Below are 14,053 nucleotides of genomic sequence, written 5' to 3' on the forward strand. Positions count from 1 at the left end.
TGGCTGTGTACAGTGATCAGTTTTTCCAGTCATTGGCAGCAGAGAACTGGAAGGAAAGGCAGCCAAAGGAAGTGTTGGCTTTGGAGATGACCAGTGAAATATACCTGCTGGTGTGTGTGCTATGGGTGGGTGTTGCTATGGTGACCAGTGGGCTGAGAAGGCAGGGCTTTACCTAGAAAAAAACTTAGATGTCCTAGAGCCAGTGGGTTTGGCGACGAATATGAAGTGAGGGCCAGCCAACAAGAGTATACAGGTCGCAGTGGTGGGTAGTATTGGGCTTTGGTGACAAACCAGATGGCACTGTGATAAACTACATCCAGTTTGCTGAGTAGTGTTGGAGCCTATTTTGTAATTGACATCGCCGAAGTCAAGGATCGGTGGAATAGTCAGTTTTGCAAGGGTATGTTTGGAGGCTTTGTTGCGAAATAGGAAGCCGATTCATGATTTATTTTTGGATTGGAGATGTTTAATGTGAGTCTGGAAGGAGTGTTTACTGTCTAACCAGACACTTAGAATATGTGGACAACTACAAATACCTAAGTCAGAACCGTCCAGAGTGGTGATGCTAGTCGGGCGGGTGCGGGCCGTGATCGGTTGAAGAGCATGTATTTCGTTTTACTAGCATTTAAGAACAGTTGGAGGTCACGGAAGGAGTGTTGTATGGCATTGAAGCTCGTTTGTTAGTTATCGAAAATAAGGCGCAAAAACTAAACTTAAGAATGGGAAGCATAGAAATAGCACACATAGACATGCTTTCAAAAGTGACTGATCTATAATGTACATTTCTATGTGAATTTGGTCAGATCACCCAAAAGTTTTATATATTACAGCTTTAAATGTTTTAACATTGAAACGTTAACACCCCTAGATTAAATAAGACATTAGTTTGTTGTGACCATTGCTAGTTTAAACTGCTCAGCTCTTGGTTGTATCTCCTGCATTTTTTGATGTTGGGATTTGATAACATTTGGAGGTGTTTCCATACTTTGGACCAAATGCTTTGGACCAAAATCAACTTGATACTCATGTCATTTTCATCAACAGATCTGTGGTTTTGTATTCCTCTAACCCAGGTCAATCAACGTTGTGGGGCCATTTCTATGGCGGTTTAAAGGGAAAGACTCATAAATACACCGTGAAAACTGGAACAGATTGTCTTCGGGGAGGGTAGATATTTATACTCAGCTTTGTAAATTAATATATAGACCCAATTTTGTTTTGTAGACAGCCAATTTAATTTAGAAAAAAAACCTATCACACTAACCTGCAGCCACTAGCTAGTTTGTCAGTTGACATTTTGAAGTTGGCGTCATTCTGCCCGCGGAGCAGTGACTCGTTTATTTTGAGCAGCGTCCACTTTTTGACCATGGCCGTAATGACATTTTATTCACTCTAATCATGCTAAATTCTGAGTAAATTGTCTGTAACTTGTTAACCATATACGGTAGACATAGTGTCTTGACTATTGTTTTTCCAATGCAATTCTGTTTTACTGAACATTTCTTTATGACCATTGAATTAAATAATAATTTTATGGGTTGGGTGAACACCCTACATTATGCTCTCTGTCCAAACTGGAATCTTAGAGCTGGGCAGTTAAGGGAAGAACCCGGCTTGGTTCCAACACAGTGACGCAGAGGTTTATCAGCACATTGAAAAGTGAGGTCCGGCCAGCAGAATAACGTAACTCTGAGTCACTGTCAGACAGCCAGCCAGGTCTGCAGGCGCTCCCTCTCTCTTCTTGCGCCCCTCTCTTCTCTCTGTGTGTTTGTGTGTGTGTGTGTGGAAGCTGCTGTCCTCCTCGGTTAAAGAAGAGAAGTCATTCTGGTTCACAGCACCTCTGAAAAGATTCCACTTGACTCATCTCCTTTGTAACAAAACCACTACCAGTGTGAAACTGTCTCACTTTGGCCCAGCTGTTAGTTTTGGAGTTCTCCACACCATTCCTTATGACAGTGATGAAATGATTTAGCTCCTAGCCTGTCTGCTGTTGTCCAGGTTTTCAGCCAAACTAATGGGAGCTGCGATGAGTGGGATGTGTGAACAGTGGAGTCTCACTGGAAAGGTCAAAAGTTAAGAAACAGACTGTTGTGTGTCTATTAATATTCTACAGCAAGATTAACTTTTTTCACCTCTCTCCTCTAGGCCAGACCACCTGAGCTGCCACGTGAAGCATGTCCACTCCTCAGAAAGACCATTCAAATGCCAAGTAACGGTGAGAGAGAGAGCTGTACGGTGTGGCCTTGTTAGGGCCACTTGTCAACAGCTCATTATTGACAACTGCATTTCTGTCAGCTTGCATGAACTCTCCCACTTTGCACTTTCTTCTCTGCCGGCTCTGACAGTACTTTCCAGCATCAAAAGGAATGATGATAACTGTGCCCAACTAGTGTCTTTAAAATGAGCCGTAATTGCAGTTGGTTCATGACACCATACTCCAGTAGGCTCTGCCCTGTGGCCCCAGTAGATATTTATGATCTATAAGCCTTTATAGTTGGACATATTCCTTGCAGTCTGAATGATGAAAGCTGGCTGTGTTAGATAAATGATTAAAGCTGCACTTGGCACAAAGCTGGGTGGCACTATGAATAGTAGTGTGCCTCTGGCCTGACCTTATGACCCTGTTCTCCTCTCCTCCCCCAGGCCTGTACTTCTGCCTTCGCCACCAAAGACAGACTGCGCTCCCACATGATCCGACATGAAGGGAAGGTTACCTGCAACATCTGCGGCAAGATGCTGAGCGCAGCCTACATCACCAGCCATCTAAAGACACACGGCCAGACCAACTTTAATTCCTCTAACAAAGGTAAGTCACGTTAGCCCTATCTCACCAGCCACTCCCCCCCCCCCCCCAAACTCAAACTGTCTTTCTAATTTAATAGATTTGATTGATTTAATACTTTATTGTCCCTTTAGGTGAACAGCAGCTCCTGGCATACACATACACACAAAAAAAACAGGACAAAGCCAACACAACTTCACTTATGGACAAGATATACGTTTGATCATGTAGTGTATGTGAACACCTGCTCGTCAAACAACTCATTCCAAAAATCATGCACTTTAATATGGAGTTGGCCCACCCTTTGCTGCTATAACAGCTGCCACTCTTCTGGGAAATGCGTTCCACTAAATGTTGGAACATTGCTGCAAGGACTTGCTTCCAGTCAGCCACGAGCATTAGTGAGGTCAGGCACTGATGTTGCGTGATTAGGCTTGGCTCGCAGTTTGTTCCGATTCATCCCAAAGGTGTTTGAGCGGGTTTAGGTCAGGGCTCTGTGCAGGCCAGTCAAGTTCTTCCACACCTATCTTGACAAACCATTTCTGTATGGACCTTGCATTGCATGGGGGCATTGTCATGCTGAAACAGGAAAGGGTCTTCCCCAAACTGGTGCCACAGATTTGGAAGCACAGAATTGTCTAGAATGTCGTATTCTGTAGCGTGATGATTTCCTTTCACTGGAACTAAGGGGCCTAGCGCGAACCATGAAAAACAGCCGTAAGACCATTATTCTGCCTCCACCAAACTTTACAGTTGGCACTATGCATTTGGGCAAGTAGTGTTCTCCTGGCATCCGCTAAACCCATATTCATCCGTCAGACGGACATATGAAGTGTGATTCATCACTCCAGAGATGGCGTTTCCACTGCTCCAGAGTCCAATAGCGGCAAGCATTTTACCACTCCAGCCAATGCCTGGTATTGGAGATCTTAGGCTTGTATGGAGTTCCTCGGCCATGGAAACACATTTCATGAAGTTCCCGACTAACAGTTCTTGTGCTAATGTTGCTTCCAGAGGCAGTTTGGAACTGTGTTGCAACAAAGGACAGACAATTTTTACGTGCTTCCCGTTCTGTGAACTTGTGTGGCCTCTCACTTCGTTCCTGAGCAATTATTGCTCCTAGAAATTTCCACTTCACAATAACGGAACTTACAGTTGACCGGGGAAGCTATAGCAGGGCAGAAATTTGACAAAACTGCCGACTTGTTGGAAAGGTGGCATCCTATGACAGAGTTTTTCAGTAAGGTCATTCTACTGCCAATGTTTTTGTCTATGGAGATTGCATGGCTGTGTGCTCTATTTTATACACCTGTCAGCAACGGATGTGGTTGAAATAGCCAAATCCACTCATTTGAAGGGGTGTCCACATACTTTTTTTATATACATTGCATTTGGTACGTTTTCAAGACCCCTTTACGTTTGCCACATTTTGTTGGAGCCTTATTCTAAAATGGATTAAATTGCCCCCCCCCCCCTTCGTCAATCTACACACAGTACCCCATAATGACAAAGAATAAAAAGGTTTTTAGAATTTTCTGCAAATTTATATAAAAAAATACAAAACTGAAATATCACATTTACATAAGTATTCAGACCCTTTACTCAGTACTTTGTTGAAGCACCTTTGGCAGTGATTACAGCCTTGAGTCTTCTTGGGTATGATGCCATACAACTCTCCTTCCGTGGCCTCCAATTGCTCTTAAATACAAGTAAAACTAAATGCATGCTCTTCAACCGATCGCTGCCTGCACCTGCCCGCCCGTCCCAACATCACTACTCTGGACGTTTCTGACTTAGAAATGTGGACAACTACAAATTACAAATACCTAGGTGTCTGGTTAGACTGTAAACTCTCCTTCCAGACTCACATTAAGCACCTCCAATCCAAAGTTAAATCTAGAATCGGCTTCCTATTTCGCAACAAAGCATCCTTCACTGACCCTTCACTGATCCGTCAACTGACCATCCTACTGATCCTCGACTTCGGCGATGTCATTTACTAAATAGCCTCCAATACCCTACTCAATAAATTGGATGCAGTCTATCACAGTGCCATTCGTTTCGTCACCAAAGCCCCATATACTACCCACCACTGCGACCTGTATGCTCTCGTTGGCTGACCCTCGCTTCATACTCCTTGTCAAACCCACTGGCTCCATGTCATCTACAAGACCCTGCTAGGTAAAGTCCCCCCTTATCTCAGCTCGCTGGTCACCATAGCAACACCCACCTGTAGCACACGCTCCAGCAGGTATATCTCTCTGGTCACTCCCAAAACCAATTCTTCCTTTGGCCGCCTCTCCTTCCAGTTCTCTGCTGCCAATGACTGGAACGAACTACAAAAATCTCTGAAACTGGAAACACTTATCTCCCTCACTAGCTTTAAGCACCAGCTGTCGGAGCAGCTCACAGATTACTGCACCTGTACATAGCCCATCTATAATTTAGCCCAAAAAACAACCTCTCCCCCTGCTGTATTTATTTATTTAGCTCCTTTGCACTCCATTATTTCTATCTCGACCTTGCACATTCTTCCACTGCAAATCTACCATTCCAGTGTTTTACTTGCTATATTGTATTTACTTCGCCACCATGGCCTTTAAAAAAAAATGTACCTCCCTTATCTCACCTCATTTGCCCACATCGTATTTAGACTTATTTTTCTACTGTATTATTGACTGTATGTTTGTTTTTACTCCATGTGTAACTCTGTTGTATTGTCAAACTGCTTTTCTTTATCTTGGCCAGGTCGCAATTGTAAATGAGAATTTGTTCTCAACTTGCCTACCTGTTGAAATAAAATAAATAAATAAAAGTGACGCTACAAGCTTGGCACACCTGTATTTGGGGAGTTTTTTTCCCCCCATTCTTCTCTGCAGATCCTCTTGAGCTCTGTCAGATTGGATGGGGAGTGTCGCTGCACATCTCTCTAGAGATGTTAGCTCGTGTCCATGCCTGGGCTCTGGCTGAACCACTCAAGGACATTCCAAGACTTGTCCCGAAGCCAGTCCTACGTTGTCTTGGCTCTGTGCTTAGTTGTTGTCCTGTTGGAAGGTGAACCTTTGCCCCATTCTGAGAACCTGCTCCAGAGCGTTCAGGACTTCATCAAGGACCTCTCTGTACTTTGGCCTGTTCATCTTTCCCTCGATCCTGGCTGGTCTTCCTGCCGCTGAAAAAAAACATCCCCACAGCATGATTCTGCCACCACCATACTTCACCGTAGGGATGGTGCCAGGTTTCCTCCAGACGTGAGGCTTCCGTCTGGCCACTCTACCATAAAGGCCTGATTGGCGGAGTGCTGCAGAGATGGGAGAAATTTTCAGAAGGACAACCATCTCCACAGAGGAACTCTTGATCTCTGTAAGTGTCCATCGGGTTCTTGGTCACCTCCCTTACCAAGGCCCTTCTCCCCCGATTGCTCAGTTTGGCCGGACGGCCAGCTCTAGGAAGAGTCTTGGTGGTTCCAAACTTCTTCCATTAAAGAATGATGCAGGCTACTGTTTTCTGGGGGACCGTCAATGCTGCAGACATTTTTTGGTACCCTGCCCCAGATCTGTGCCTCGACACAATCTTGTCTCTGAGCTCTATGGACAATTATTTCGACCTCATTACTTGGTTTTTGCTCTGAAATGCGCTGTCAAATGTGGGACCTTTTTTATATAGATGTGTGTGTGTGTGTGTGTGTGTGTGTGTGTGTGTGCCTTTCCATATCATGTGCAATCAATAGAATTTACCACAGGTGGACTCCAATCAAGCTATAGAAACATCAAGGATGATCAATGGAAACACGATGCATCTGAGCTCAGTTTCGAGTCTCTTCGCAAAGGGTCTGAATAATGTAAATAAGGTTTTTCTGTTTTTTTATTTGCAATACATTTGCAAAGATATATCTTAACCTGTTTTTGCTTTGTCATGTGTGTGGATTGAGTTTTATTTTATTTAATCCATCTTAGAATTTGTCTGTAACGTAACAAAATGTGGAAAAAGCAAAGGGGTCTGAATACTTTCCGAATGCTCTGTATAGTGTACAGACAGACATATAGATTTAAATATGTGGGAAACAGGTTTAAAGTAACTACTTCAAAGGGCTTCAAAAGTTCTTGATTTTTTTGTATACACATTGAACATCCACACTTCTCATCCCATCGCTGACATTTTCCTAAAAGTCGTCTTTTACTCCATACCAAGACAGTGTGCCAGAGGCCAGTGCTTGGGATAACGTCACTAGTTGATCTCACCTTACAGTGAAAATCTCATGTTTTGATTGGTGCTGACTTTATCCTTAGGCAGGTTTCATTGTCTGTGTAGTAGAGCTACGGGACATGGAAGCGCCCACCTTACGTTTACCAAGATGACCATGTCCTCCTCGCTAGTTACGTTTCCCCATTTTCTCTTCAGTTACATTCTGTTTTCAAACATGAATTGGGTGTTACAATCCGTTGAGTGGAGAGATGTATACGCTATGCTATATGTACTTAAAAAATATATATATTAGTTTTGTCTGCACGTGGTATGTAATCTGACATTCTGGTTGACAGAAGTGGATGGCCTGTGGCAAAAATCTGTTCTAAATGTAAAGCGCTTTCAGCAATTGGCTCGTGTTTGAGCACAAAGGCGCAGAGGAAAGTGGAACACAAAGTGAGATCTGATCCCACCACAACAGCCTTACAGCTTCCCCACTCGATTGATTTGTGCAACTTTTACAGATTTCGAAGAGGACAGGGTTTTTGTCAGAGGATTGCTCTCCCATGGGTCTTTATTGTTATTGACAACTTTGGTGGCATGAACTCAAGTTTACTTTGTTTTACTGCATAGTAAATAATTCAGAAAAATCCCTGCTACTGTAACCATTTAAATACATTGAGTGTACAAAACATTAGGAGCACCTGCTCTTTTCATGACATAGACTGACCAGGTGAATCCAGGTGAAAGCTTTGATCCCGTAAGACAAAATATTGAAATTCCTTTGGATGAGTTATGGTAGTAGGTGCCAGGCGCACTTTTTTGAGTGTGTCAAGAACTGCAAGACTGCTGGGTTTTTCACTTTCAACAGTTTTCCGTGTGTATCAAGAATGGTCCTCCACCCAAAGGACATCCAGCCAACTTGACACAACTGTGGGGAGCATTGGAGTCAACATGGGCCAGCATCCCTGTGGAACACTTTCAACACCTTGTAGAGTCCATGCCCCCACAAATTGAGGCTGTTCTGAGGGTAAAATGGGGGTGCAACTCAATATTAGGAAGGTGTTCCTAATGGTTTGTATATTGTGTCTACAAGTGTATAATAATGTTGTCAAGTACAGCCCAATAACTGGTTTCTTCCTCAGCCTTCACACTGTAACTATGTGTCTGTAATTCCTGTTTATTAATCTGTGAATTTACATTTGTGAAAGTGCTGTATTTGAGTTGTGGTGATACAGGCCGTTTAGCCAATGTGTTTGATTCTCCAGTGGCTGTGGAACATGAACCGTGTTCATCCCATCTGGAGAACACTGCATTACACATGAATCACTGCTCAAAAGGTGTAGTCAATAACAAAGTATAATCAACATTTCTCAGATTCCTGTTTGTTACTCAGACAGTAGAAGCAACACGGCCTTTCCCTGGCCACTGAAGGGAAAGCCCTGAGCTGATATGTTGTTTATGCACTCTGCATTAGCTGCCATCTGAACGAGCACTGCCACTCTTCTCCCAAGGGTCCACAACACAAGGCAGACATATACAGCACAGAGAACTCTACAAATAGGATATTGCTTGTCACCACAGTAATCCTATGACCCGTTCCCTCCTTCCCCTAAGGACGTAGGCCAGGGTGTGTGCCACTGTTCTGGTGTTTGTACCAACCTTGCCCACCTGAAGTGGGGCCTGTAGAGTGCACTGAGTGACACCCTGGCCCTAGCGCAGCAGCCTTGGCTGGCCTGCAGACAACCTTTTATAACACCTGTGTGTCTATTTCTGAATAGGGGACTGGCAGTGGAACTCCTCAGGGGGACAAAAAGGTAATAATAATAATGTAGCATTGTGTGAAAACCAAACCTTACCCCAAACCCCCTGCCTGCAACCCAAGATTACACACAGTCACATCACACACACAAGTATAAGGCAAGGATAAATCGATGTTCGGATGTGGGTAAACTCCCAAAAGGGGGGCAGCGGTGCATTTCTGCCGAGAGCCAAATGAATATAGGGAAAACGCTGCATGATAGTATGTCACTTCATTTACAAACATTGCATCATTACATTCCACATAAATTTCTGTGCCCTAATTTTACAACTGTTTTACTATACTATGTACCACTGGAGTTGTATTTTTACAGTTTAACCTATACATGATTTACCTGCTTCAGTATTTCTTTAGAAAAGCATGCATTTGTCGCATTTAAAGAAGTGTGAAATGGTTATTGCTATTATGGTCAGTTTTAGTTTAATCTGTGCTGCAGGTGAGTCAAGGCAGTAAAGAAGAATTCTGAAGGCGTATACTGCAAAAATAGTCTGTATACTGCAAAAATAGTCTGTACACTGCAAAAAATAATCTATGCAAAATAGTTGAGTACAGACCGCATTCCTCCCTCTGTTTTAATGGCGGGGAATAACCAGTAAGTCTGTGTGTACAGGTATTTGTTTGATTTAGCAGTGAACCTTAAACACTATATCCTCTATCCCGTTCTCTAGACAGTAATGATGTCCACAACTCTGCCTCAGCCACACCTGTAACAGGCTCTGCCCCCATCACCACGATGAACCGGGAAAACTCCATCAACAACCCCGTCACCATAGCGTCGCAAATGAACATTTCCACCAACACGGTGAACGTCAGCCTCCAGCACCCAGTCACCATCACTGGACCCATCAACATCGCCTCGATCAACATCCCTACCACGGCACACATGAATATTGCCCACCCTCTGGCCATCAGCACCCCAATGGCCATGACAATGTCCGGGCCCCTAAACATCGCCATGAGGTCCATGGAGAGTATGCCTTTTCTGTCCCAAGTCCTGCCTTCGTCCCCACCCTGGTAAAAAAAAAAAGGTGGAGAGAATTAGGCAAAACAAGAGATGATGATGCCTCCTCCTTACCCCCATCTTTCCCCAGCCCACTCCTCAGACCTGGAAATGAAAGTTTAGCCTACTTGTGCCGTGCAGCGGGAGAGAACCTCCCTGTCACAACCCAACCAATGCTACATCACAGAAAAGAGAACCAGAACAGTTGTGTGGAAGTTAGGTTGGGTTTTGTCTTATCTGAATTACTTCAAAATTAGATGTAGTGAGTCGATGAAGTGTTATACAGTGATGCCTACATTAGTCGGGGTAGGATGAACAAGAGGGGAGGACTCTTCAAGTCTCGCTAAACGCCCATACCTTTGCAATTGGAAGATCGTTTTTAAAAGCACTAATGCAATAAGTATGAATTGCTGGTTTTATAGTTCCATGGGTTCTCTTACAAAGCCAGTGGGTGTTTCTTATAAGTTGTTTTTATCTATAGCCTGCTAATCAGTATTTAATATTTTTAGGAGAGCAGTCAAACAAAAGGGACAAAGACTTCCATTTGGACGGAAGGTTATTTTTTCACAGCTGTGAAACTTTGTTTTTCAAATAAGAGGTATGCTCTTGGGGTACATGTTAATGTATTCTCACCATCAATAATTGAATCTATATTTTGTTGAGGTGGATATCTGGAAATTGTCCCTCGACTGTTACATATGTGTACAGTTAGGTTTTTTTTCTCTGTGTTAGGGATGGCAGAGGTGTGCTTCTTTTGTTTGGTCATCAGTTGATGTAAATTGTTTTACACAAACTGAAAGAGGACTGAATAGCACTGAAAGCATATCCCATGTGTAACTAAACCGCAGTATTATCAATGATCAAATTGGAGTGGTAGGTAACCAGCCTACATAATAACAGGGCCATCTAGTGGCTTGCAAATGCCATTGAGGAAATTATCCTGAGTTCACAAATGTGTATTTCTTTTATTATTATTATGATCACATTGGTGATGGTTTATAGTTTTGTTACAAATATTTTATACCCTTTTTAATATTGGTTTTGATGATCCTGATAGTATGGACATTCTGCTCAGATAACACGCTGAGAGTAGCCATGTAAACTTTATTTTTTGTTTTATGTTATTGAATTCACATCTAACAAACTTGATCCTTTTCCCATGTTACCTTGTAAATATTTAACCATATACCTTTTTTTTTGCTAAAGGAAAATGTAGAAGTCCTTAAGACTAGGGATCTAAGAACTCTTTAATTTTGTGAACGTAGCTGTCCATTTTAATAATCATGTCAGCAAACTATACTTTCAATCAAACATCCATTGTCTCCGTCTGTGTCATGGTGATTTATGGATGAGGTGACGGATGTATTTAGAACAAAACACTAATGGTTTTTGAGAAGTGTATGAAAGTAATGTACTACTAGATCATGTTGTAGTGTGATGCAGACAATTTAGTTGAGCCAACATGGCCTCGGCAGCACATCTCAGGCATTGAGACCCATAGATTACTAGATAAGACGTTCTTACTTGGCCATATCACCTTTGCAAGGTTTTTGTGCTGTGTGAGGTATAGTATTCCCTGAAAGATCACACACAAGATGCAGGCACATTTTTCCCACAAGTTCATTCAAAGAAAATCCAATGATGTGCGTTTTCTTGTGCATTGAGTAGATTAACTATAATTTCCTGTTCTGTTTGCCAAATTTGATACATTGAGGTTCAAATAAGCTAATATTTTGAATTGAATATTTCATAATTTTAAACAAGAAGAAAAGAACAATGATTTTGGAAATTATTGGACCTCTGTGAAGGCATTGAATGTATATCTTTGTACAAAACTATTTTAGTTCTGAGAATGTCATAGTTACAATAGACATGTGAAAGATAACCTTTTTATAAATATTTTGTATTAGAACATTAACAATGGTAATTTTGTATATACCTATGAAGACTAGGCTTTCTGATTAGCAGAAAGGTAAAACATTCCTACATTTTTTTTAATGTATGTTTGAAATTATTACGTAAACATGCTCAATGTTTTATGTGCCTTTATTTGGATTGTCTAAATAAAATAAAACATGATGGGTGGGCTTTGTGGCTGTGTGCCATTTCCTGTTGAGTGAGCCTATGGTGGGAGGCTAGCTGTTCCACTCATTAGAGCCTCTACACTCATACCCCACAGTAGTACAAATGTTCACACACTTAATTGACAACAGTAGTGTTTCCTCTTGTCAGATTGCTTTGTGCCTTTTTTGGCTTTTAGGCCATTTGGGGCCTTCTGTGATTTGAGACACCAAGGGGCTGCCGAGTGGCGCAGCGGTCTGAGGCACTGCATCTCAGTGCTTCGATTCCAGGCTGTATCACAACCGGCCGTGATGGGGAGTCCAGTAGGGCGGCGCACCATTGGCCCAGCGTCGAGTTAGGGTTTGGCTGACGTAAGCAGTCATTGTAAATAAGAATTTGTTATTAACTGACTTGCCTAGTTAAATAAAGGTTTTTAAAACAAAAACGGTCCAGTTTCCCAGACACAGATTAAGCCTAGACAGACAAAACATTTTTCAATAGAGATTCACCATTGACAAGTCTAAGCTTTGTGTGTTTGTGCAAAACCTGATGGGTTTGATGCTCTATTGAGTTACTGATGTGTGAATGACCTTTCCAGTCTTTATTGCCTGCTGCAGAATAAATTACTACTGATGTGCTGTTTGTTTTATTCAGGTCCAATATCAATTGCCCACTCCTTTTCAGCTGATCCTCCTTTGTGTACACAGTTCAAGGTGGCTAGATGATGCTCCCTATTTAAAATAAAGGAGATTAGTCTAAAATATTGCATATTGTTTTCATTTAGAAACTATCTACAGTATTTGGTTAGTATATTCAGTAGACTGACATGTAGGCCAACATTCTGCAGTGTTGCAGTATTATGCTATCTCAGCTGACCAACAGCTAAAATTGAATTAGGGTTTTATTGCTGTAAACGTTCTTGATATTTATCTTAGAGCCTGTCATAGCTTACACAACCAAAAACCCAATTTCATTCAAGTGTGACCATTCTTAGAGGCTCAGTTTAAATTGAATTGTGAGTACCCCAAATGAAAAACAAGTGTGGGAAGAAGGAAGCAAGTGTTTTGAGCCTTTTGTCTGTCTCCTCCCCAAAAGAGAATGAATACAACTATTTTGGAGTGAATCTATTATGAATTAACACATAACACCAGTTAATAACATATATCAGCAAAAATATGGCGATTACAATTTTGCTATGCTTCTGATTTTTAAATATTTTTTATACATAAAATCAAATAGGACGTAGATTGCATAATTGCTGTTTTCCCCTATCCAAACATACTTACAAAAGTGTAATAAATAAGACCCTGCCCCCACTGATAAAAGTATCTTTGTTGCCCTATGTGCAATTCTCATATTTCTCCACTCGGCTCCTCTCTTGCGCAATCTGTCTGAAGCCCAAATACATGGTCAAGCAAGGCTATCCGCGCCCAACTGTATTTGCGTGATGGCTTGACTGTCGTAGAGAGGTGGTAAGAGGGAGACGACACTGGTCACTGTCAGGACCATCAGTCAATGGATGACAGCACAGCATTCAGTCGCAACCGCAACTTGCGCCAAGAGAAAACACCACTTTTGGTCAACGTTTACCCTCGACCCTCGGGTAAACCAAGCATTGTTTTTTAATGTTGATAATAGGAACGGGGTGGCTAACGTCATGTTTCTATCTTCAGATGTTCGTCCGCTCTTCACCTGGTAAGGGGGTTTACATTTCACACATCAAATATGTAGCTTACAAACCCTATCTAGCTACATTTCAATTGCGCAAACGTTCAAATGTGTCGCTTTATGTTTTAAATACTAATACGCTATTCAATGTTAGGTATCTTATAGATAGCAAGCAGCAACATGCAAACCTGTAAAAAAAATACTATCTGTCAACTCGTCAGCTAGCTAGAAGATAACCAACCAGCTAGCCTGTCTGGTAAGGCGGGGGGATGAGAAGTCGCGTACTTCACTGGTCCACGGCACTAATTGCTATCGGGGATTCTTGACGTCGTCCCATTGAAGTTGAAATTTAAGAGCGTTAAGGTCAGGGTATGGACATCCCAAGGATTCTAGATAGTACTAACCGTGTTTCACTAGCCATATAGCTGGGTGCACCACCGGCAGGAGCAATCGTCGGGTCTTTGATCTTATGCTGCTGCCTTTGCCCACCGAGGCCCGCAGGGTCTTCTGGCTCAGGTGTCAATGGCCGGGGTTAATG

The 14,053-nt window shown here is 42.3% G+C and overlaps 1 protein-coding gene across 2 annotated transcripts in view; it reads left to right on the forward strand.

The window, feature by feature from the left end:
- The window catches only part of LOC135550492 (vascular endothelial zinc finger 1-like), a 44,790-nt gene extending 32,917 nt beyond the window's left edge, over positions 1 to 11,873 (forward strand). Inside the window, exons 3-6 of one of the 2 annotated variants that reach the window (XM_064981366.1) lie at positions 2,146 to 2,215; positions 2,644 to 2,806; positions 8,746 to 8,781; positions 9,455 to 11,873. In XM_064981366.1, the coding sequence (XP_064837438.1) occupies positions 2,146 to 2,215; positions 2,644 to 2,806; positions 8,746 to 8,781; positions 9,455 to 9,804 (619 nt within the window). In that variant the 3' untranslated portion in view covers positions 9,805 to 11,873. The remainder of the gene's footprint in view (positions 1 to 2,145; positions 2,216 to 2,643; positions 2,807 to 8,745; positions 8,782 to 9,454) is intronic. The other variant, XM_064981367.1, reaches the window with a different exon arrangement.
- The last annotated feature ends 2,180 nt before the right edge of the window (positions 11,874 to 14,053 follow it).

Source organism: Oncorhynchus masou, chromosome 12, assembly GCF_036934945.1.
Source record: "Oncorhynchus masou masou isolate Uvic2021 chromosome 12, UVic_Omas_1.1, whole genome shotgun sequence".
Classification (NCBI taxonomy): domain Eukaryota; kingdom Metazoa; phylum Chordata; class Actinopteri; order Salmoniformes; family Salmonidae; genus Oncorhynchus; species Oncorhynchus masou.